General features: G+C 37.9%; 1 protein-coding gene across 2 annotated transcripts in view; it reads right to left on the bottom strand.

Moving 5' to 3' along the window:
- map3k1 (mitogen-activated protein kinase kinase kinase 1, E3 ubiquitin protein ligase) overlaps nucleotides 1–26580 on the bottom strand; it is a 75935-nt gene that overhangs the window by 32151 nt on the left and 17204 nt on the right. The window contains exons 1-9 of one of the 2 annotated variants that reach the window (XM_077243313.1): nucleotides 12941–13249; nucleotides 9984–10134; nucleotides 6931–7125; nucleotides 5842–6036; nucleotides 4412–4528; nucleotides 4185–4333; nucleotides 3013–3134; nucleotides 1376–1457; nucleotides 262–457 (exon numbers count right to left, since the gene is read on the bottom strand). In XM_077243313.1, coding sequence (XP_077099428.1) covers nucleotides 262–457; nucleotides 1376–1457; nucleotides 3013–3134; nucleotides 4185–4333; nucleotides 4412–4528; nucleotides 5842–6036; nucleotides 6931–7125; nucleotides 9984–10134; nucleotides 12941–12951 — 1218 coding nt within the window. In that variant the 5' untranslated portion in view covers nucleotides 12952–13249. Of the gene's footprint in view, nucleotides 1–261; nucleotides 458–1375; nucleotides 1458–3012; nucleotides 3135–4184; nucleotides 4334–4411; nucleotides 4529–5841; nucleotides 6037–6930; nucleotides 7126–9983; nucleotides 10135–12940; nucleotides 13250–26580 lie in introns of those variants that run through there. The other variant, XM_077243312.1, reaches the window with a different exon arrangement.

Genomic DNA, 26580 nt, shown 5'->3' with positions numbered 1-26580 from the left:
ATCATTCTTCAAAATATCTTCTTTTGTGTTCCATAGAAGAAAGAAAGTCAAACAGGTTTGGAACAACTTGAGGTTGAGTAAAAGATGACAGCATTTTAATTTTGGGTGAACTACTGGGTCTTATATAGGTTTAAGAATACATGGAAGCTATGTTCTTTTTGTTCATGAATGGTCGTTTTAATGAGTTGAAGACCTGATGCAGGATCTTGTGTGTGTGTGTGTGTGTGTGTGTGTGTGTGTGTGTGTCTGTGTGTACGGCACCTTGATCCAGGGTTCGGCGAGCTCGGTGTAAGTCTGCGGGATGTGCTGCACTCCGTACTGTGGGAGAGAGAAGTCTCCCTCCTGCCCCGATCTGAAGCTCTCGGCCTGAAGCGATGAAGACGAGGAAGAAGCAGCACCAGCTGTTTGACTCTGGGAGTGGTTTGTTGTGCCTTCCACTGTAGATGAGGCCTCATAACTACACGCACAAAGACACAGCTCTTTAAGGCAACATCCACTGTACACTACTGTTCAAAACAGTGTGATTTTTAACTAAACATTTATTAAGACAGGATACATTTAATTGATCAAAATTGACAGTATCAATTTCAATTAAATGTGGTTCTTTTGGGAAAAAAATAAACAGCATGAAAAAATGCATTACTGCTTCCAAAAAAAACAGCGCAACTTTTTTTTAACATTGATTATAAACAGAAATGTTTCTTGAGCATCGAATCATCATATCAGAATGATTTCTGACTGACTGTAGAAGACCGTTTATATTAATGGCTGCCATTGTGTCTCATAACACGACAAAACACATGCATGTTTAAGGTCTAATAGCTCAGAAAAACATCACAAAAGATAATAAACTGAAGCCGTGGATTGTGTTCTCATAAGCGGAGATGGCAAGACCATAATGCAATGACTGTCTGAATGTCCCAACCTCTCAAAAGTCATGCCATCTCACAGTCAGCCAAGACAAATGGAGGGGGATTTACTTCATGAAATTAGAATAATTGCAGTTTCCTAAAGAAGAAACAGCAGGGTTTGGTTTCGGCATCATTGTGTGGGGGGTGAATCTCTGGATGGTTTGCGGGAAGCTGGAAAACACCAAAAACCGACTAGCCGCTAGCATGTCAATCCCAGGCAGACACACACAAACATGGCTGGTGCCGGGCTGTCTCGCTCACCTAACCACCAGAGAAGAGTTCGACATCTGCCCACCCTGACCTCTACATGATCTCATCTCAGTCTATGGGTCATGAATATATTTCTGATGTACTCTTCTGAGGGAACTTATGCTCACAAAACATCTGTAACTGAAGCCTCTAGCTTCACTTTAAACATGAACTGCTGAATTCTCTAAGCTTCGATCACGCTTCTGCATCTTTACCTGTAAAAATCATGAGACTTCCACTTGGCTCTACACAGAGGGCAGATTAATGTGTCGTGATTTCTCCGGCACTCCTCAGCCCCTGAAACACAAACAGGGCACAAGAGATGTTCACATAACTCATCATTACATGAAGGCTGTCAGGTATATAGGATGGTATGCTAGGATGCTCTTTCAACAAACAACTAATGAGACTTCAAATAATCTCCTGCGAGAAATCCTCCTGTTATTACATGGAATCAGTTTTTTTTTGTGAGTATTATGACAGATTTGTGCAATATTAAGCCTATTTACTGCATTACCCAATTGGCTACATTTGGTAATTCAAATATCTCTAAAGGGGTTTTCAAACATGACTTCTTATAATTCCTTCAGTATTTTTATGCAACAATCTCTTGAGTTTTGAATTGTTGGCTGCTTTTAGCAAGAGAGGAGATCATTTGAAGAGCTCTGTAATAGAGACAACAAATGAGCATTTAACATTTAACATCTAACCTTACTTAGAAACAACATTTAAAAGATCTTCCAAAGCCTTTATTTCTTACAATTTCTTCATATTTACTGCCCTATCAATAGCTGTGTTTACACGAACCTTAATAATCCTTTTGTAATCGGACTAGTAGCACAGTGGGATAAAAAAACAACAACAAAAACACTTCACCATGTCAATCGGAATGATTTGGCCAAATCAAAATCAAAATTTCATTCGGATTATAAGGGATGATTTAAACCTTTCCTAATCCGATTGAGAGCAAATGTAAACGATCTGATTGAAAACCGAAACTGGAAAGTACTGCTCATGTGTAATGATTTGTGGAACGAGTTGCTGTTATTGTTCAATGAAGTGTCATAACTGACTGTAATGTCATTCTAAAACTCTACTTCCACTCATCGTCTGTGAAGTGAAGCACCATAACGTCCCATCAGTCCTTGTTTCAGACTCATCCACAGACGCCTTGTTTTAGCTGCAGGAAGGGCTGTTTTAACTAAATTGATTTGATAGTTTGATTAATATAAGCAGCACGGCATAACAGTTCATGTGCTCTACGTTTCCTAATCAAGACCAGAAATAGATAAATATTAAGTCTGCTCTTTAAAACAAAGAAAAGGAGAACGGTTAGTATGCGCAAACATCGGGAAACTCTGTATATTCGTGCTGTGAGCACATGTCAAAAGATCAATTCTGATTTTAAGCTTGTGACATGTAACACATCAACCCCATCACTTTACTTAGCGTTCATGTAAACATTACGTTCGGATTTCATTCCGATTGAAACAAAAGGTGTCCATGTAAATGTAGCTACTGTCTTTATTAGCAGAAGTAGATTTAAAGAAGATGCAATCAAATATGTGCACCTAAATGTCTGGTTAATGTTTAGAGGACTAGTGTAGCTGAAAAACAATGGGCAGAAAAGGCTTAAACACGCTCACTACGGAGCAGGCCTGAAGTGTTCTGTCCCACGAGTGATTCTTTGAATTGTCTATTGTAAAAGCATGCATAAAAAGGCTCTCGACGTCTCCCTCTTGTGATGTGGTGAGGTTCAGAAGTCAATTCTAGTTCCTGTGACTATAAATATCACAGTAGGTGATCTGGGATAATCTGGGATATGACCACTAATATTTCTCTTGGTACTTACATATAGACATGCAGTGATGGTGGAGTTTGTTTCTGCAGCCCTCTTCACACACCGTCAGACTTTCCTCATCCAGCATGTCCAGCAGACAGATGGGACACATCTGCTCCTCTTCATCCTTCATACTGCTCACAAGAGTAGACACACAGGCTCAGTTTCAAGACGTACTATGCGTGATGCATAGAGAAAATCTACTTTGTTTCAAATGGATCATATGAGGAATCAAAGAATTTCTTTTGAGACTGTACCATGAAAACATTTTTAGAACTCAAACATTACTTGTTCTGACATTTCACAACTTACTGACTTCACACAGGTGTATCAACATCACTGTACACATTTACACAACAACTATTTGGGGTTCATAAACTTGTCTCGCCCAGTCAGCTCGTGAGGTAACACGGAGAAAGTCAGATAGGGGAAGATGTCATAATAGCAATAAACTAGGAATTCTGATTGAATGATTTTGTTCAATTTCTCCTATAAGACAAATAATGAAGATGCTTGAAATGTAAGGGACTGTTTAAAAGACATCGTTTTCAACTAACAGAAAGCTTTTTGGCTGATCATTTACACGACAACTGCGTTTTGGGAGCCAGAAAATGAAAACTTTTGAAAACGGGTTTCAAAGTGCAAGTTTTTTAAAGCGATACTGTTATCATCTCAGTGGAAACTACAGAAATGTGAAATTGTGAAAACGGTGACGTCATGCACATGCGTATTACGTGTTCAGTCTATAGACGCGAAGTGATTCTATACAAAGTGACATCGGCATCTACTGGCCTGGCATGAATAATTCAGCGATTCTGTTGTTTTCACGGATCTGTGTGACGGGGATCGTTTTGGACCTTGACTCAGTGTATGGACAAAAATAGTTTGTTCTTTTGTGTTCAGCAGAAGAAATTCACATAAGTTCGGAACAACATGAGGGTGAGTGATTTTTAACAGCGTCTTAAAACTGTGGTGCTAAATCGCGCAAGGTGCTGAAAAACCAACAAGACTCTTCATTTAGGGTCTTTTCTCATCAAATACGTGATTAACTGTAATTGAAATTTTGAATCCAGTGACTGCCCTAAAAACATGAATGATAGGACCTCTTTAAAAAGAGCAAGTAAAACAAGATCCACAGTCAGTGACGGACTGACATCACACAATGTTTCTCGAGTATTACCAACCTGCTTTCGTTGCTGGATGGGGAGGCGCTGGAGGTGCATGACGTGTGCGAGTTGGACATGCGGGACACAAACTTCTGGATGGTGCTGCGTGAGGGAGCTTTGATGCGTGAGCTGCGCCGATTGTGGTACTTCTGAAACAAGCTCTCCACCTGAATGAAATCAAAGCATGAGTGATCTCTGAGCGTAAGGAAAGGCCCAGTGCCCTGGCTGGATCACGGTCACCTCACCTCGAAGTTCTTGAGGGTCTTGCGCCACAGCAGGGGGTCTGACGGCTCCAGCTGGAAAACCCTGAGCATCACGAAGAGCACGTGGATGCAGAACGTCCCTCGCCCACAGCTACAGGTCTGATCACACACACAACACAAGGGAAATCATATTATGAGGAACTAAATATTAATGTAAGGTATACACTACCGTTCAAAAGTTAGGGTCGGTAAGATTTTTAATGTTTTTAAAAGAAGTCTCTTCTGCTCACCAAGTCTGCATCTATTTGATTAAGAATACAAAACAAACCCATTAATATTGTGAAATATTATTTCAATGTAAAACAGCTGTTTTCTATCTGAATATATAGTAAAGTGTAATTTATTCCTGTGATCAAAACTGAATTTTCAGCATCATTACTCCAGTCTTCAGTGTCACATGATCCTTCAGAAATCGTTCTAATATGATGATTTGATGCTCAAGAAACATTTATGATTATTATCAATGTTGAAAACAGTTGTGTACCATTTTTTAGGATTCTTTGATGAACAGAAAGATTAAAAACAACAGCATTTATTTGAAATAGAATCTTTTGTAACATTATAAATGTCTTTACTGTCACTTTTGATCAATTTAATTCCTCCTTGATGAATAAAAGTTGATTTATTTTATTTATTCCCCCCCCAAAATAAAATAAAAAATTCTTACTGACCCCAAAGTTTTGAACCGTAGTGTTTAATGTTAGATAAATGCTGTTCTTTTGAACTTTCTATTCATCAAAGAATCCTGAAATAAAAATGTAAATAACTGTTTTCAATATTGATATTGATAATAATGAGAAATGTTTCTTGAGCATCAAATTATCATTTTAGTGAAGACTGGAGTAATGATGTTGAAAATTTAGTTTTGATCACAGGAATAAATTACACTTTACTATATATTCACATAGGAAACAGCTGTTTTACACAGAAATAATATTTGACAATATTACTGGGTTTGTTTTGTATTTTTAATCAAATAAATGCAGCCTTGGTGAGCAGACGAGACTTCTTTTAAAAACATTAAAAATCTTACCGACCCCAAACTTTTGAACGGCAGTTTATGTACTATATTAGGCAGTGAGGAAACAGAAAAAATCTTTAGGCAACCAATCTTCATAAATACCAGGGCTTCCAAAGGGCCAAAGGGCTTTTATTTCCTTTACTGCACTGATGTATGACAACACTAAAATATGTATTTGTCTCAGGGAACCAATTTCCTACTAGCTGTTCTAGTTCCATGCCTACATCTATTATGCGTTTCTTCTCACATTATGCAATCATTTTAACTTATCAATATCATATTTATTGATAAGGCAATTGATGTGTCAGGGGCCTGATAACCTTTAGGGGTTTTTCTTTGACTAGTTTATTGTTCAGGACATATACACGTTGGTTATAGGGACATAGCATACCTGTGGACCAATGAACACCCGAAATTTGTTGTCAGGACTGTCTCCGCCAATCAAGAATGAGTTGGGTCCTATTTGCTGCAGCAGATAGAGGCGGGCTCTCATGACCTTGTTGACCCTGCGGTTGGTCTCCTCAGGACTATATGGGGAAAAGCCATCAGGGGAGGGTGCTCTGCGGGGGGGCGTCACCCTGCCGCTCTGTAAACACGCATTCAGACCACATTTTTAAGACCACATAAATGGAAAATGTCACAAAGTCCCAGAAATATTGTAATTTTTACATTTAAATTTAATCCATAAAAATATCCTTATTATTTATTTATTTATTTATTTATTTCTAACGTTATGTCAGCAACAAGGCAATCTTCATGACAAGAACAAAGTGAATAAATAAAAGTCATACAATTAAAAAAAAGATTAATACAAGACAAAGTTTATAAAATACGTTCAGATGATACTTTTGTAAATGCATCAGTTAAACACATCTCTGAATAAAAACGGTGTCCATTTACATAAAAAAAAAACCCAGCACAGTCCAGTGAAATATGTTTAACTGTCATTGGAGTTTGAAAAGGAAGCCATGATGGTGGTTCTTCACCTTTTAGTAAATAACCATGTGTGAATTTCTAATTACCTAAATGGCACCTAGTAAAAACAGCTTGATCATACCTAGTTTTGAAATTACTGAGGAAAGCCTTATGCTAGGATTTATTTCATGTAACCTATTTCTGTGGAATCCGTCCCATTCCATCTGCCACTTATGAATATACGAGTCACAGGTCTAAGGTCAGAGGGTGAAATCTGACACTCTGAAATATTGAAAGTTTAAAATATTGAACACTTTTACGCATCATCCATGCATTGCTGTTAAATTTAACCGGTTGTTGGAAAAAAGCATTCTAAAAACACATTCTAAAAATCTAAACAATTTGTAACAAGGTATCCAAAATTATTCACTGTATTACTCTCTAAGTGCTCACAATAACACATTGATGACTTTGTGTGAACTAGACTTGCAGAAACCCAAAAAACTTATTTATACAACAAGAAAATTCATGCCAGCAGAAGACAATAGAAATGTGACAAACTCACAGGAACAGGGGAGCCTCTCCGCCTGCGCAGACCAGGAGAATCGGGCTTCCCAGCAGTCCTTGTGGAGGAGGACGACGAGGATGAGGAGGGTCCAGGAGAAGGGCTGCGATGGCCTCTGCTGTGAGAGGAGGACGAGCTGTGCCCGTCGCTGCCCGCCTCAGTGCCGTCGGCTCGCAGAGGGATGGGCTTCACTACCTGACACACACCACACAAATACATTAAAAACACTGCTTCCATCCCAATTCGTTTGATCTTTTATTTTGTCATGTGGGGATGAGTGATATTGGCCAATATGTGGACATTAAAATAGTTATTTCCAGTGCGAAAACATTAGTTAAAGGTACGTTTACAGGACAACGATGAACAAAAGAAATGGACGACATTTTTCTACAGCGTTTTCAAAATCTCTGTTCACACCGATCATGAATGTCACTTTGTAAAGAAACACTATGCGTCTATAGACTGAACATGTAATACACATGCGCATGACGTTTTCACAAATTCATGTTTTTGTAGTTTACATTGAGACAATAATGCTATCGTTTTCAAAAACTTGCACTTTGATATATATATATATATATATATATATATATATATATATATATATATATATATATATATATATATATATATATATATATATATACACACACACACACACACACACACACACACAGGTCCTTCTCAAAAAATTAGCATATTGTGATAAAGTTCATTATTTTCCATTATGTAATGATAAAAATTAAACTTTCATATATTTTAGATTCATTGCACACCAACTGAAATATTTCAGCTCTTTTATTGTTTTAATACTGATGATTTTGGTATACAGCTCATGAAAACCCAAAATTCCTATCTCAAAAAATTTGCATATCATGAAAAGGGTCTCTAAACGAGCTATTAACCTAATCATCTGAATCAACTAATTAACTCTAAACACCTGCAAAAGATTCCTGAGGCTTTTAAAAACTCCCAGCCTGTTTCATTACTCAAACCGCAATCATGGGTAAGACTGCCGACCTGACTGCTGTCCAGAAGGCCATCATTGACACACTCAAGCAAGAGGGTAAGACACAGAAAGAAATTTCTGAACAAATAGGCTGTTCCCAGAGTGCTGTATCAAGGTACGTCAGTGGGAAGTCTGTGGGAAGGAAAAAGTGTGGCAAAAAACGCTGCACAACGAGAAGAGGTGACCGGACCCTGAGGAAGATTGTGGAGAAGGACTGATTCCAGACCTTGGGGGACCTGCGGAAGCAGTGGACTGAGTCTGGAGTAGAAACATCCAGAGCCACCATGCACAGGCGTGTGCAGGAAATGGGCTACAGGTGCCGCATTCCCCAGGTCAAGCCACTTTTGAACCAGAAACAGCGGCAGAAGCGCCTGACCTGGGCTACAGAGAAGCAGCACTGGACTGTTGCTCAGTGGTCCAAAGTACTTTTTTCGGATGAAAGCAAATTTTGCATGTCATTCGGAAATCAAGGTGCCAGAGTCTGGAGGAAGACTGGGGAGAAGGAAATGCCAAAATGCCTGAAGTCCAGTGTCAAGTACCCACAGTCAGTGATGGTCTGGGGTGCCATGTCAGCTGCTGGTGTTGGTCCACTGTGTTTTATCAAGAGCAGGGTCAATGCAGCTAGCTATCAGGAGATTTTGGAGCACTTCATGCTTCCATCTGCTGAAAAGCTTTACGTAGATGAAGATTTCATTTTTCAGCACGACCTGTCACCTGCTCACAGTGCCAAAACCCCTGGTAAATGGTTTACTGACCATGGTATTACTGTGCTCAATTGGCCTGCCAACTCTCCTGACCTGAACCCCATAGAGAATCTGTGGGATATTGTGGAGAGAAAGTTGAGAGACGCAAGACCCAACACTCTGGATGAGCTTAAGGCCGCTATCGAAGCATCCTGGGCCTCCATAACACCTCAGCAGTGCCACAGGCTGATTGCCTCCATGCCACGCCGCATTGAAGCAGTCATTTCTGCAAAAGGATTCCAAGTATTGTGTGCATAACTGAACATAATTATTTGAAGGTTGACTTTTTTTGTATTAAAAACACTTCTTTTATTGGTCGGATGAAATATGCTAATATTTTGAGATAGGAATTTTGGGTTTTCATGAGCTGTATGCCAAAATCATCAGTATTAAAACAATAAAAGAGCTGAAATATATCAGTTGGTGTGCAATGAATCTAAAATATATGAAAGTTTAATTTGTATCATTACATCATGGAATATAATGAACTTTATCACAATATGCAAATTTTTTGAGAAGGACCTGTATATATATATATAATTTTAAATTAATTTAGTTTATATGATACTCCTCACAACGAGCCCCATTTATAAGCAATGTATGTGAGGCCATGTATGTTAAAGCTACCCTTATAATTACATAAATTCTATTAACAACAAGAAATATGTAATATTATTAATAATGTAATATAGTTATAATATTTTATATATTATAATACTGATAAAATAATATTTAATATTTTAAATGCATATTATTACTATAATAAAACAGTAATTTAAAAAAAGGTTTCATTTGTAAATATTAGTTAATCACATTAGTTAAAGATTAATTGTATAAAGAATTTGTTTATTTGTTAAGTTTATGTTAGTTTATAAAATACAATTGTTCCTGTTGTTCATAGCGCATTAACTAATATTAACAGACTCACACAAACCTGATTTAAAAAGTGTATTAGTAATGATGAAATTAACATTAAGATTTATGAAATGCTGTAGAAATACTGAAATGTACTAATGTAGTGAACTAATTAACTTTATAATTGTTACCAATATAATTTTATTAACTTTTTGACACTATCGCAGAAAAATACCAGTAATGAAACTACATTTCACTGCTGGACTGCCTGAACAACTAGTTGCCTGATCTTAAGGTCGTAAGCAAGCCCTGTAAAATTAGCCTGGTTACGGGACATGTTTCTGCATCAAAAACAGCTGGATTTAGCGCAACACGGTGTTAAAAACTGCCCTGTTTTAGACGTGATGTGCAGTAAAGCGCGTGAGCCTGGTGTGGTGTGGTCGTACCATCGGGCCTCTCCTGCTGCGCCGCTCCAGCCACTCGCTCTTCCAGGTGGGCATGCAGGTGGCCTTCAGCTTCTCCCGGATCAAGCGCTCCTCCGGCCGGTCCTCCATCTTCTGCAGCCCGCGCAGAGTCTCCTTGCTCTCCATGTCCCGGCTGCAGGGACACAACACACTATCAGCAGTCTGAGGGTCAATGAGCATGAGCGTGAACGTGCATTTCACCAACATTTATCACTTTTCCACAGTTTCCAACATATATTTCCCAGCAAGCAGCACAGACACCAGTGGTCGACCAATAGGGACTCATTTATGGCCAATGCCGATACTGTAGAGAGAGCAAGGTGGCCGATGGACAATATAAAGACGATAAATGAGATATATCACACTATCTATTTAGCTAATTATTTAAAAACTATTTAAAAAGTAAATAGGCATGCACATTTATTTGACATAATATATATTAAATTATAAAAACTATTTGAAAATAAATAGAGAATGGTAAATTGCTCAGCTCACTTTTACACAGTTTATATTACATAACTGTTGAATAAAAGACAGTATTGTGCATCTGCGCTGGCTGTCAAATTCAAGGTCTAAGCACTTCCAAGACTCACCAGCTGATGCCATAAATACGAATGCAAAATATCGGCATAGAAAATGCATCTTGTTCCATCTCTCTTGAAGTCCTAAAAGCGCTCACAGAATTTGCACACTGTACAATCACATAGCAAGAGAAATATTAACACACAAATGTGTTGTTTGTTTGCAGCCAAAGTTGAATGTGATGAGACGTTAAGACTGGTTACAACAAAAATTAAAAAAGACAATAAGCCAACAACACCACACTGGCCTCACTGGCTGTCTGCAGCAGTGCATGTATTCATTAAGCACACGCTTTTATCCAAAGCGACTTACAAATGAGAAACAGCACATGACATTTATCATATGCAGTCATACATGCAAGGCATGAATAAATGACTCTTAAAATCAATCGGTCAGGAAAAACTCACAGGTCACCTGTGAACCAATCAAATTACTCACTGAACCCATAAGTAACTGTTTCCACCCAAAAATGGGAATTTATCTTATGGGTATAATTGGAATATCGCATATAGCATTTTTTGCGGATAAATATTGTTGCTGCAATCAGGATCCTTCTTCCTCCATCATAAATGAGTTGGTCTCAGAGCGTCAGAGGAAACAAGAACCGCTGTCACGTTCTCTTGTGTTGGGATGCTGGTGTTCCAGGTCTCGAATTTCGGTGCGGGATTGCGGGTATTGCGCATCATTTTAATCATTCCCGCAGGTCTTGTGTTTATAATGCGGGAAATTCCCGCAAACATTCATTCAATCTAGCATGTAGGCCTATGAGTGAATTTAACTTAACAGATTATAAGATCAAATCAGTCATTTTAAAACTTTATGCGAGACGCAATTTCACAAACAGCGTGAGTGATTCTGCCAAAGAGTCTTCCGTCTCTTAAAATGTGTTGCACAAGGCACGTCAATCGCGCTGCACTGCAGGCGGCGACTCTAGACTCTCGCGTTTCAGGAGTCGGGACATATGATGGAAATGTCACTTGCACAATCGGGCCATTGCATCGTCACTAATGTTTATAATTTGTGCGTCTTTTTAAGTCTTACCTATTTAAACATTCAAGCGATTTTAAACCGCATAACAAACAGCTCGTGAGTAACAAAACTGAGTTATTTTTCGCAAATTATAGCGCTTTAACGGTCAAAAGCACACAACATTGTCTTAATTCCGGTCTTGGGGAGTATCCTCTCAAACACAATCGGTTATGTCTTAAAAAAAATAATACAAAAAGAAAATGCATGTGACACTATTATGAAAACAGTATGGGCCGTTCACTTTACGTCTTTTGCGCGCTCATCCTTTACTGAAACGTCTTCGTCTTCATGGAGAACGTGGCTCATGATTGCTTAGCAACAGGGAGCCCTTTTTAAAAGAGGAAAAAGTGGCGCGGACTGCGCTTTACACGCAACATGTGAACGTTGGATCCGTGCACTAGCTCTTAAAGTGAGAGTAGCCTAAAATGTGTCTGTCATTATTGTATATAAAACAACAAAAGATAGCATTAATTGTAAGGAATAAGGATTAATAGCCTATGTATTCAAATTATACAGGACTAAAAGACATGAGACGAGTGAGCAAACATTTAGCTGAACGTATTTTTAAAAATTGTCTAAAAAAACTCCCGCATCAAATTAAAAAATCCCCCCTATAAGAATAACCTAAAGGGGGATTCCCCCCTATTTTCCAAAACGAAATTCAGGCCCTGCGTTCGGAGACGCAATTGTGTGAGACACTTTTCGAGGGAATTAAACCAAAGCATTCTGATCTGATGACAAATGTTGGTTTGGTCTTTCTCAAACGCCAGAGTCAAAGTTTGAGATGCTGTTATGTGATTGGTTCACCACGACAATCATTCTCCTTGATACGACATCATGCCACGATACGGTGATGGTTTAATTTGATTAGAGGGCCATCGATTGATATCAATATTACGATATTATTTGCCTATTTTGTCAAATGCAACCAAAAATGTTACATTTACTTGAACTCTCTGCAATCATGTTTCCCAATTGGAACATCCAAAAAAATCCACTTTAGTTTTTAAAATATAATACAAAAATACAGAGCGTTCAACAGGCATTGCATGCATGAAAGTGTCAAAATAAATGTGCATCCTAAACATAATTTTGACAAGTTGCATCAATACATCATATCATTATTCAATTGCCAGATGACTTCATCCATATGCAGGAATCATCACACACAATCTAAACGATTGCATGTTTGTGTAACAGTGCGGTTTAACATAAATATGCAAAAAAGAGTTTTTGCAATAAATGGTTCTTAAAATATTTCATGTTACAAAGAAACAGTATTTTTCTATAGTGCATGGAGGAAACAGCGTTATCTCTTGCCATCTTACCTGTCATTCATCAATTTACACAAGATGAAAATCACAACTGAGGGTCTGATTATACATCATTAAAGTGAATGTTGGAAAAGCCCCTGAACCGCCCGACAGAGAGATGAAGCCTGAGAGAGAGAGACAGTCAGTCTGGAGCTGTGTGTCCACGTGTGGAGGCGGGATGGGGAAGCTGTAATGAGCAGCAGGATCGCGGGTGTCCCTTCGCCTCTTTCGGGATCTCTACAAGAAGCAGCGAGCGCTGCAAAACAACAACAACCCGGGACAGGAAAGCCAGACTTCCTGTCACATCACACAAGGAAGTGCACTGACGTCAAACTGCTACTCTTTTGCAGAAGCGTATCTGCTGACCAACTGATTGTTAAAGCTCGAGCAAAAACTGTGATAAAAGAGTGATAATACAATTCACTGACATTAACCTCAAAACAATGTTCTTCAATCATGGCTCTAAATATTGTAGAAAAACTGCTAATGCTACTTTCTGTGGTGTCGCTAATGCAGAATACAAACTCTAAATACTATCTGAAAACTGACAGTAAGAATAAAATACTGCTTATGGTTTATTGTGTCTATAATGGAAATGAATGAAAATGGAAGAGCGGAAATATGATGATAACTGCTTGTGTTTTTACTGGACTGGTCAGCTGGTCAATTAGCGGTGGTTAATAATGGAGGGTGGGCACGGGATGGGTATTCGAAAGTGACACTAATGATCGACCATGAAAACCAAACTTTCTGTGATTCTTATGGTTTGATTCATTAGACAGCAACACAAACGCACAAGGTGACTTTCAGTTCAATGCAACACTTTTTTAAATGTCTTTTCCCCTTTCAAACTGCTAGATACAACTGAAATGTAAAAGAGCACAGAATCTCGATGGCCATGGCCAGCCGTGGCTTCAAAACAGAATTTCAGGACGATAATAGCGGTGTAAAAGATAATTATGGTCATCTGCAGAAAGGCATTAGAGACACTTTCTGAGTGATGTTTTCCATTAAGTTCACACGATGACTGAGTTTTGTAACAGGGCTGAACGAGAAAATGGAAGCGAAAAATAATAACTATTAACCCCTCTTACCAGCACTCAAGTACAAGTTTTAATCTATCCATCCATCAGTCACAACTATAATCTCTCAGCACAGGTTTCCTGATAATAGTGTGCTGGACTAGCTTTCTGTCACATGATGCAATGAGGGAGTCATATCGGTGTCTGTATGTAATTAACAAAGGCTTTGAATCGATTACATTTGAGTAATTACACACACATGCTTCTGGGATTAAATTATACTTAACATTAAAAATCATAGTCAAAAATACTGACACTGAACACCCAAATTAAAGGTGTAGTATGTTATTTCTCAAAATCGTTGCTGAACATCAGTTTCAGTACCCAAACAAACACACCCTTCCCTTCATTGCTCCGCCCCAAAACTCAAACCCAGTGTTACCTGCGTATGGAGCGAATCAAAGCAACATCTGTTTTCAGGCCTTCATGCTGAGCTCTCTTCAGCGCTGGACAGCTTTTCTAATATTAACGCGCTCTTTCCTGATCATAACCCTTCACTTCCCAGTGATATTCTTCTGAGCTTTTCTATTTTGTAATGTCTCTCAGCCATCTCTCTTCCTACAGTCTTTCTTCAGATCTCCGTCCTGCTCGTTCTCTCTCCTCCAACATCATACGCCCCTAATGCAGATTGGCTACACGTTGGTTATTGTGTTGGTCTGAACCTACCCCTAAACCTCAACTTAATCCATGTAGTTACTTTACACTACCTTACTTTTGTGGGTAAGTACACTGTAAGTATACAGTACATATACTGTAAAATAAAGTGCAACCAATACATCTATTAAACAGTATTTTTAGCTATTAAACATTATATTTGAAAGCCATCATTAACATTTTATAAGTCATTTATTAACAACAATTACAGGCCATAATGAACCATAACTTTTAATTTAAATAAACACCAACACATAGTAATGCCTACAGAAATTAATTGTCGCATTTAGTTTTGGATTTATTTAGCTTCATCAGTGATATTTGCTCGAGTTACACAGCAACTATTAAATTACAGAAATTAATATCTTATTTTATACCTTATCCCAGCCCTACATTTATTAAAACATCATTAATAGTAATAATAATAATAATAATAAATATTATAATAAATAACATTTAAGTATAATATATAATAGTATTAAATATTATCAAAAGGCCTAAATATTGGTATCCTTAGTTTGGAGATTGCAGTTTCAGTTGTTTTTATTACCATTATTATTTCCTTGCTTATTTTAGATGTTTATTTGAATAATTAATGCTGTTGTTATTAAATACATGAAAAACTTCAAGCTTCATGCACTTCATTTGTATCCTTGTTCTAAGTATGCGTGTTCATTAGCATGTGGTAACAGCACTGCTACGGAGAATCATGAAATGCAGAAACCAGTGTTTGAGAATAAACTTCATTTCGCCTTCATAAACAGTAAGGAATTGATCTTGTTGTTCAAGAAAGTTCTGATAAACATTGTACATCAAACTGCAGACGGTTTTCCACTGTATATTTACTGACACGAATGCTAATTCTCGCACTCAATGTTCTGTGCGCAACTGTGCGACTTTAACGCGACCGCAAACGGCCACACTAAGCGTGCGAGTGCATACAGACAGCTCCCTCCCACACTGGGAAAGCAGCTCTCACAAGCCTGAGCCACAGCGAAACCGGAGAGCAGGAATGCACCATTTTTACTCTGAATGGGAAAGTCTGTGGTGGCCAACCCCTGCCTCTCAGATAACAGCTATCCCACAGTGCCATGGGGCAGGAACAAAGAGGCATTGTGGGCTGCGCAGGTGGGCTGTGGAGGAGCCAGTGCTGGGAATGCATCTCGGGCTCCACGTAAGCCTAAAAATCAGGCCTGTAGCGGTGCACACCCTTTCTCACGGGCCGCCCGCTCTGAGCGCTCCGGTTACGCCAGCACAATGTGTGCGCCGGAGGGGCCGAGCGCTCGGACCTCAGTCGGGGCTCAAAACATACACTGAACTAAACCAGCAAATAACAAGCCATAAACTAACCCTCCTACCAAACAGACAAACCAAAAATGACTGATAAACAGCGACGGCAGGCGTATCGTGAAACGCTCACAGCTTTACCCATCATGAGCATAAAGCACAGTCTGGTCATGTGTTAGCTGGTTCAGGGGTGTTTGATGAGGTTGGAGCTGAACTCTACAGGACTACGGCCCTCCAGGTCTGAAGATGCCCATCCGTGGTTCTACTTAAAGGTCCCATATTGTAGAACTTTCTGAAGTTTTATTTTAGGTTTTGATGTCCTTAAGAATATATATTTGTGGTACAAGTACCAAAAACCATCTCAATATATTTTTACAGCTCCTTTCTCAGGAGCTCTGCCAAGAACAAGTCGATTTCGGCCTGTCTACTTAATATTCATGAGTCTTTCTTCTGATTGGCCTGTTGTTTTCTGAGTGACCCACCATTGGTGGGGGTGGAGACTGAAGGCGGTCACTGAGTAGTTCTGACATCATATTTATACGGAAGTCACAACAGCTTGTGAAAAGGCACAGTAACTTTATACAGGCTGTGTGCATTTGTCTGAGGATCGACTGTTTTGAAAAATATATGGTAGTTTCATAGCAACTAGACCTCTGTTATCATGAAAAAAGCCAGGAAATTTCAGTTTTGACAATATGGGACCTTTAAGCAATAAATGTCTACTTTTTTTTAAACCCTTGTGATGTGTTGAAAACCCTATAACACTTGTGGTCTTCCCGGTCAAAAATAATCGACCTACAAAAACAAACAAAAAAAACATATAAAATCACTCGTTACGCTATTTTATCCCCAAATATTGGATTCAATCTTTTTGTCATTTTTGACCGGGAACACCACAAGCGTGATTTTGTATAAAATAATTTAAAAACAAATTTCCTGGTTAAACATTAAAACACACTAGTGTGATAAACTGCAATTTTTTTCATATTTTATGTAAAATTTACAATTATCCACAGATAACACTTTTTACAGATAACGCTTTTTACAATCAAAAACGGAGGTACGTAAGCTCGGATAAATAAGGCCAACGATCGATCGATTCCAAAAAGAAATATAAAACCTGTCCTAATTGAAAGGAAAGTTGAAAAAAAGATTAAAAATTCAATCTGGTGATGTAGGACATTTTTTGTAGACCGGTCATTTTTGACCGGGAACACAACTAATGTTCAGAAAGTATATAAAAACATTTGGAAAGTTGTTAGACTCTGGGTGAGTAAAGTCAGTAAATTTTAGTCCATTGCAATAATAACATTAACTAGCATTTTCGGGTATGGGTAAATCCTCTAAGGGTCAAGATGATTTGAACATAAACAGGAAAATAATGCAAAAAAAGCCATTAAAAAAAAACACCAATAGACTAAGGCAGTGTTCAAAATATCGTTTTTAATTGATTTTCATTTGATCAAATGATACCAATTTTTTAAACGGAAGAATTGAGGTTTTTTACTGCGTGATAATGCGTGAACAGAACGTCACTGAACATTAATTGTAGCGCTCCTGCCATCCAATAATCGCAATAAGCTTTGTACTTTATTATTTTTGATATGAAAAAGGCTCAGCTTTCAAATCATAATGAAACAAACACTGGCCCTATTCGGACAGTAATTGTTTCTAATGCGGTCGTAAGGTATTTTCAACATTTACTGGGGCTAGTAGATGATTTCATCCCCGTTTCTCTCCCACCACCCGCGTAAAAATCCATGGCCGAATTACCTACTGTTTTTTGACAAACACCAAAGTCGTAGACGTACAGTAATTTAATTTCCATCCGAATCCACATCTCTGAGTTTACAAGAAGAGAGCAATTAAAAATTCACTGTTTAAACACTTTTTGATCACTTTCGAGCACCGTACGGTAAATGTTCTTCTGCATTACTGTAATTTAGATGCATTTTAAAGATCGATCCCAGGCTTTTATTTCTGAAATGCTGGAAAGTATTTACAAGAACAATATTTCATCACCACTCAAAAGATTTAGAGAAGAAAAGCACGTAAACATTTGAAATGGACCATTATAATGGCAGAAATTATATACATAAACAATATAAACCAAGCAGCTTTATGGTTACCTCATGTAAATAATATTAACTTATTTCTGCCAATTCCCCCATTTTGATTCAAATAACATCCATCATTTTGAGATAAAATACAAGACAGAAAACCATTTTAACTATAGTGCGTCTATCTTCCTATTTTTAAACGAGATTAAATAATCAATTAATAGATATACATTATTGTCCTATTATTAAGTTAAATATCAATTCATTTTTATCATTCGAAGCGTATGACATTTTATTTACAGCAGACAATCATGTGTCTGACCACGTGAGCAGCACGTTCCCGGGTTCACAGGATTACAAAACTCGCTCCTCCATGTCAATAAATCTCCATCTGAATGCATGAGTTTATCACTGAGCTGCCATGCACATTTATTTTTACAGGCGTCCACATGAGAAACAATTCCTGTCTGAATAAGGTAAAGAGCGCTCTTTAATGTGGAGACGGTTGGGTTTAGCGTCTCAGATCAAGCCAAGCGGAAACGATCTCCTCTTCTGCTTTACTACTAGTTACAGCATACACATGAAATGAACATGAATGAACATCAGCAGGAATGTTAAAAGATTCAGTACAACTTACTGAAATGTATCATGTCTAATGTAATCACTCAGTGTTTCAACCAGGGAAAGACGCCAATAAAACCGCTTATAAACAATGTTACGTAACGTCACATTGACCTCAGAAAAGCCATTCAGTGACCATAAACTTGTTGTCAGATAGAAAAATACTAGAACTCTAGAGATGAGTATTTATTTTATATAGTGTATTAATATTTGCACTATTTTTCATACTCATATTTTTACATAACCTTGTTCTTCAATATTAAATACATGTTTGAATAAATCCGTCATGAAATCAAATCGGAATAGACTCATGAAATTGTCAATGCTCAGCCTTACAACAAACTACTTAAAAAGTGGCTACATTATCATCAATGTCCTTGAAGTTTCAAATCACATGATCTTATCCTGTTGCCCCATCCTAACTCAAACAAACACGAACAGGGCATTTCCGGCGGCACACGCTGGACCGACTGCAGGAAGCCTTGGGAAATACATGTTTCTGAAAACACCAGCCACGGTCCTGCCAACATCTCTAACCAGCCCAGCTGAGGAGCCAGGACAGGCATGAAGTATTAATGTCTACTGCTATAGAGGAGTTAATCAGGTTTCCCTTGCCTTAAGCATGACAGGGGCGTTACAGAGACTAAACTGTGTCCCGCTCATCCACCAGGATCCGGCTGTGATGTGAACTATCACATGGAGAGACCATGAGCACTACCACCATATCATCACACTCAGATACAGGGCCAATTGGGTCACACTGTGACACTAGTGCTTTCAATCACTGCACACACTGGCTTACTGTACACCTGAGAACCCCCCCCCCCCCCGGTGGGAAAGCTCACAGGAACTATACCATCTAGGAAATGTAATATATCCGTGTGATCATACTGGTACCAGCCATAAGACATTGTTTAAAGATGCTATTTTAAAAGCTGATTATTTTGATTATTAGAATAGGTTAACATGCATTAATGTTAAAAAAAAAACACAATAGCTGCTCCTCCGTTCCCAGTCTGTCTGAAACGCACTGATTTCTACAAAGCCCTCCTCCAGAAAAGCTCAGAGTGCTCTGATTGGACAGCTGAGCCAGTTCGTTTATACCTTTGGGCGGGAATTATGCTAATATTTCACACTGTGACGTGGACGTTTGATTAAGGCGAGACACTACAGGTGAATAGGGTAACATTTTAAAATGACATATCACAATGAAACTTCCTCAGTTGATTTCTTACACAAGTATTTAAAAAATATGAAATTTTTATGTTTAATTATGCAAATTAATATAATGTAATATCAAAGACTGTAGAATAACACAAGACGTGTCACTCGTATTGTTTTGAACGGGGAAAAGTGCAATGCTCAATATGGTGGATAAGTCCCGCCTCCTAAATAAGAGCCAATCGCTGATTGGTAAAGTCATCGCATCACTGCAGCTGCCGTTAGAAGCTCCGGTTGCCATAGAAACAGTCAGATGCGCTTCCACTGCGCATTAGCTTGATATATACAATATATATAATTATTATACAATTATTGTGTATATATATATATATATATATATATATATATATATATATATATATATATATATATATATATATATATATATATTAGCTATTTTGAAGCACTTGATGAAATGTTTGTATTTTAAACCTTTTTTTTTAATTTGTTTTGTTTTATAGCCAGCAGTTTGCACACTCTTTTAAAGAAGAGAAGCATAAAACAAGATGTGGATAATTATTTTATGGCACTAAACCTTGGTCTTGTTTCATTAACTAACATCCATAGATGTATCAGATCAAAACGGTTGCTGGCTGCAGAGGTCCACCCAGCTGAACGTGAGCGAGGAACCCTGGTATTATTTTTGGAAGTCATCTGAGATGTCAACCTCATAATAAATTATTTCCTAATATAGAATGGACCACGACTGAGATCAGCACTATATACATGGGTTTGTTCTAGTGGAGAAAGTGACTAGTGAAAAGTCTCCAGTGAAAATACCAAGCCAAATTTTTGCTTTGAACATTAGCAAATTTCCCAGGGACGGGACTTAGAGATGATGAAACTGAACATGACTATAGGTCTGTTCTTCTACGAATAGTTTTCCTCAGATTTGGTACGCAGAGTGAAACAAGCAGACATGTCAAAGCAAACTCCACGGTCAGCCTTTAACTGTCTGGAAATGGCCAAACAGAAAGTGTTTTGTGTATGAAGGCGCCTCATTATGAACCTGCTTTCACACAAGCTTTCAAGGCACCATAACATCATGTCTAATGATCTATTTTACAACAAATTCTAGTGAGCTTTAGAGGAAATAGGCACAAAACTTTGGGCACAGATTAACTTTAGAGACTATAATTCATCCATTTGAAGGATATCTAACATGTTTGATATTTTGAGCCAGTTGCAGAACACGCATCAAAGTGTGCGACACGCTTTATAACTGCACCTCATCCCCAGCTCCCACTGTGATCTGTACAGGCCGCACTGACCGCATCTACACAAGACCACATCCAAATGTGCTTGCCTCATTTTTGTGCAACTGAGAGCACAGTCGCAAAATCTACTGCCGTCAGCTCCTGTACATCCATGTTTGTTTTCATCCGTCATGCATCTCAAGAGGCCTGGCTGAGCTGCATTAGAGAATACAGTGTTGTCGCTATGTCAAAGGGCTCTCGCACCAGTTAGTTGTACAACTAATGCTTCCCTTAGGAACATTTTCCTGGTTGCATTCGCACCGCCAGTAGGATCTCTGAAGTGACGTAAGACACGCTTGTTGTTGTGATTTTTACTTTGATGCCGCAGAGAACGTCAGAGCTTGAGCTCAAAGCGATCGCATTCTCCGTGTTCATAAGTTTATGATCTGTCTAACAGTCCTGTCTAATACGTTACTAGATAGAACTGTTATACATAGAAAGTAGACAGTATACGAAAAGTTATTAGCGTATACCGTGTGTTTGATGTCCAGTGTTGCGGAGCAGAAATACATAATCATGTTTCTCTTGGTCTCCTCAAAGTCACGTTGGATTCTCTCCTCAGCGTAAATCTTAAGAGGTTCATCTATCGCGGTTTTCCATGTTTGTAGAGTTAGTTTCTGGAGTAAATATATAAGCTTATAATCTGTGTGCTTACACAGCTTTTTTTTTAAATGGCGGGTGCTTGTGTTTTGCGTGCGTTGGGCCAGTCAGCGAACACTAAAGTCACTGTAGTTCCCATTGCGCTGGTTTAGACCGACTCTGAAGTAGAGGATAAATTAGTTTTTCCAAAAGGAGTTTCTAGAACTAAAATCGCTCGTAGTTCGTGTGGTGTGAACACGCCAGAAAGTTTTGGAATTTAATGTTTTTGAAAAATAATAGTCATGTTCACACAGCGCCAACAAACGCTGATTGAACATGTTCAGTGAAAACAAACAACCAACGCCATCAGACACAAAAAGGGGTAACACACTGATCGCGTTTGTCTGTGCGGTGTGAATTGGCCTTTAGTGTAAAAAAAAAGGTGAACCTTCCAACATGAAAATGACAAGGGGACCTTTCAATATGATGAACTATATGAAAGTGTCGCCAAGTCAAGGCCCAGGTCTATAATTTCAAACCAAATGAAGTGATGTGGGGGACTTAAAGTGGGCAGTATATGTAAGAAACCCCTCCAATGTCACACAGCTAAAGAAATTCTACATGAAGGAAAAAGCACATTAGTAAGAGAAGTAGCACCTGCAAAAAGGTTTGATTTACAGATAGAGCAGTGAAGAATGGGAATTCTGCATCCCAGCAGCGTTTCCCATTAATTACCTAAACTCTGCTGGCCTGTCATAGTCTAATCTGTGCCGCCACAGGTTCATAATAAACCAAAAATATCTCATTATAACATAAAAGCTGCATCCCAATTCAGAGACTGCATCCTTCAACGGCTGAATTCGAACAAGACACAGGCTGTCCCAAGTCGAAGGCTCCTTCAAATGAGGCCTACAAATGCATCCTTCGTTTCTCAGGCAATGAATGAAGGATACAACAGAACTAGCCGATCTCAAGATTCACTGTGTGCTGGTGACGACAGGATTTTTTAAATGCTGGATTACACTTGTGTAAGTATTGGGTTTTCAAGTTCCTTGAATGATACAAATGTAAAATAAAAAAAATAAAAAATTTTAAAGCTTAAATTTAAAGGTTCAAATGTTGACATATCTTACTAAGATGTGATTTTATATAGTTTATACTCTTTATTATGTACATAAATGGACCACGGTAAACATTAAAACGATGGATGCAGCCTCTGAATTTGGACACAGCTAAGGTCTCTAATCTAGCGTTGTTTTGCGCCATTGCTTTTGCAAAGCATCTGTCAAACGAAATAAATTGAAAGTGCGGTATGGCTTTGTGTCCTTATCAAATCCCAAAAGACTGTTATTTAGTTAAATAAGTATATAGTCTGTTTGCGCTGCACATTTCAAAGCAAAGTTGCTCAGCTAGTGTTTAGCTCAGAGCGGCTGGGTTCACAGTGGATGAACGCAGTGAACTCCATCTCTGCAAGTGTTGTGAGTTTACCCGGCATTTGAAAATGTAGTTCATTTGCATAATTTCCAACATTTTATAATGGGCAGATGATTACAGCATTGATTTGTAATGAAACACTGTTGAAAACCTTTTTTTTTTTTTTTTTTTTTACAAAAACTGTTTTCCGCCAAAATAAAAGCTCAACTGCAGTTCTTGTCAAAATAAAATCTCAAGTCATCTCTTGCATGTGTAGAAATTAGGACAAAAATAGTAATTTCCCTACTGTCACGTAAAGTAAAAAAAATATCCTTATGAAATATTCCTTTTAATTTAATTTATAGTGCATTTGTTTTAGAATGTATGGCTATTACGGTCATAGGAATAACTTCCTAAAACAGCAGTATGAATATAGACACACACTTTATCAACTAAAAGTAGGGTTGAGTCCACTTTAGTGTCCAGGTACACATCAATGCAGACTTTTTACTCTGTTCAATTTGGACAATGAACATGGGTTGGAGCGCTTAATTTTGAACTCTCAAAGTGCACCATATTGATATTTTTAACTTGGGTCCACCCACCATTGTCTCACAAAATGCTGTAGGAAACACTAATCCCAGGATCCTCCCCATGAAATTGTTTGAAAGATTGTGTGCGTCGCTATAAGCTGCAAAGAATCTAAAACATAAGGGTTTTATATAGTTTATTTCCATACTACGTACTATGCATTTCTATTTGTGCTGCTTCATTGTTTTATGACAACACGATAACACTAAAAAGTGCAAGGGGAACAAAGTAGGGTTACACAGGTATTAATATTTAAATTTAAGGTACTAATATGCACCCTTTACAGATGTACACAAGGTGTACCTTTTAGAATTGTAACTTTTCAAAAGTTTTTGTGAGTGAATTTTCAGAATCATGAAAAACAAAATGTACCACTTTTTTCACAGAAATATAAAGCAGTGCAAATGTTTTTAACACTGATAATAATCAGAAATGTTTCTTGATCATCAAATCATCATATTAGAATGATTTCTGAAGGATCATGTGACACTGAAGACTGAAGCAATGATGCTGAAAATTCAGCTTTGATCACAGGAATAAATTACAGTGTGACATTCACATATAAAAAAGCTATTTTAAATTGTTATAATAATACTGCATTTATTGTATAAAACGTGGTAAAACATTTTTTTTCAGGATTCCTTGATGGATAGAAAGTTTCAAGGAACAGTGTTTATTTGAAATATAAATACTTTGCAACATTATAAAATACTTTACAGTCACTTTTGATCAATTTAATGTATTCTTGCTGAATAAATGTATTCATTTCTTTTTTTTATCTTACTGACCCCAAAATTGAAGAATAGTGTATATTCTTAGAGGAATCAGACAATTATTTAGATGATTAAAAAGTTAATTAAAAAAATGAAAATGGACTTAAATTTGATCAAAAAGTAGCATAATTAACATTCGCAAGAACTGAAGAATGCATTAAGATTTGTGAAAATAATGCATGCATATTGGAGTAGGCTTGTTTGTGCTGGGAGAGAGACTGTATAAAAAAAAATGTGTGTGTGTGTGTGTGTGTGTGTGTGTGTGTGTGTGTGTGTGTGTGTGTGTGTGTGTGTGTGTGTGTGTGTGTGTGTGTGTGTGTGTGTGTGTGTGTGTGTGTGTGTGTGTGTGTGTGTGTGTGTGTGTGTGTGTGTGTGTGTTCATGAGGGCTGGAACAAACAAACTCTGTGTGACTTAGCAAGAGAACAGAGGGAAAAAAACTAGGTTGGGAATCCTTCACAATATGATACACCCACTGCAAAACGTCAAAATTCAATACATGCTACTGTTTCACAATATCATAACTGGACTGCAACTGAAACTGCAGAAGAGACCCAGCACGTCCACAATAGAAAGGGTTTAGGGTTTCATCTCTCTCACAGCCCTGAGTACAGGAAGAAAAACAGGTCAGAGTTTGAGCTTACAGTAGGATCACAGGCGCCAATAAGCAAATAGATATGTTGATGATGACCGGCTACCTTCATTAGAAATAGTCTATACAGGAAGGTGAATGTGTGTGTTTTTTACCAGTTAACACTATTAGCAGGTGTGTGAATGTTTGGGTAGACAGTGACTCGATTCGTAGGTTTTCATTTCAGAATGATTCAATTTGATTTATAATGAGATTTATTTGGATTAATGATTCAATGGTGTATTTTCTAAAAGTGCATTCATAGTATTCATACTTATCGAAGTAGTAGTAATAATAATTTTTTTTTCATATTCACAATTATTGTTTACAAAAAAGGAATTGTTCAACTTTAATTTGATTTTGTGATAATTGTGATAATTACCACATTGTTTTAATAATATTACATTTGTATTTAAATCAAATCAGAAAAAAAGAGAACCGAATTTAAAAACAAACATTCTACAGGGTCCATTATAATTTTTATAATTTAAGGTTTTATGAATTCAATTGATTAGACATGCTTTTAAATGGTTAAGATTTAATTAACCTATTAAAACTGAAAAATTAAAAAAGATAACAAAATTTGGGTTAAATAAAAGATTTCATAGGGCCCTAAAAATTTTTTTCTGTTAAACTTTTAATAAATTGTATTCAAGATTTAAATTAATTAGACATTATTTCTGATTACTAAAATCTAATTTAACCATTCAAATGGATTGAAAACTGAGGGGGGGGGGGAATGGCAATTGGAAAAAAAAGTTGACACTTTTTCCCCCTGATTATTTGGAGATTTAAACAGTCTTGTTGCTTTCAATCTGTAGACTAAGCGGTTATATTTACATTTTCTTTTTTTTAGTAAAGTTGACATTTTAACCCTTTTTCTCATGCACATCATAGCCAAGAGTCATGCATTTCCCTGTGTTTTTATATCCTTCAATCTGCACATTGCTCTAGAATGTACCAGGAATGCAGGGAAATTCCTCCCAGCAGACGCTTCACACACACACACACACACACACACACACACACACACACACACACACACACACACACACACACACACACACACACACACACACACACACACACACACACACACACACACACACACACACACACACACACACACACACACACACACACCCAACTGGAGCGGCACAATCTGCCCACTGGCCCCCTACTCAGCAGGACTGCCCGACTAACCCCACACACACACACACACACACTCTACAAGAGCACATCATCAGCCCCTGCTCCGTGTGACCGGCAGCTCCTGAACACGTGCGCTAGCAAGCGAGAGCTGTGGTGTGTGTTCTGTACGCAGGACAGTTGCTAACAGTGTTTCTGATCACATTCCTGCAGCCTCATCACGGGACACTTGTGTTCCTCCCCCTCCACTATCTCACACACACCTCCAATGTTAGGCTGATTGAGCCGCGATCTCTGATGGGAGCGCTGGAACTGGAGCGCAGGGCCCGAAGATGAACCC

Source organism: Siphateles boraxobius, unplaced genomic scaffold (assembly GCF_051911475.1).
Source record: "Siphateles boraxobius isolate OS27281-9 unplaced genomic scaffold, OSU_SipBor_1 25, whole genome shotgun sequence".
Taxonomy (NCBI): domain Eukaryota; kingdom Metazoa; phylum Chordata; class Actinopteri; order Cypriniformes; family Leuciscidae; genus Siphateles; species Siphateles boraxobius.
This window is presented reverse-complemented; position numbering and strand designations above follow the sequence as displayed.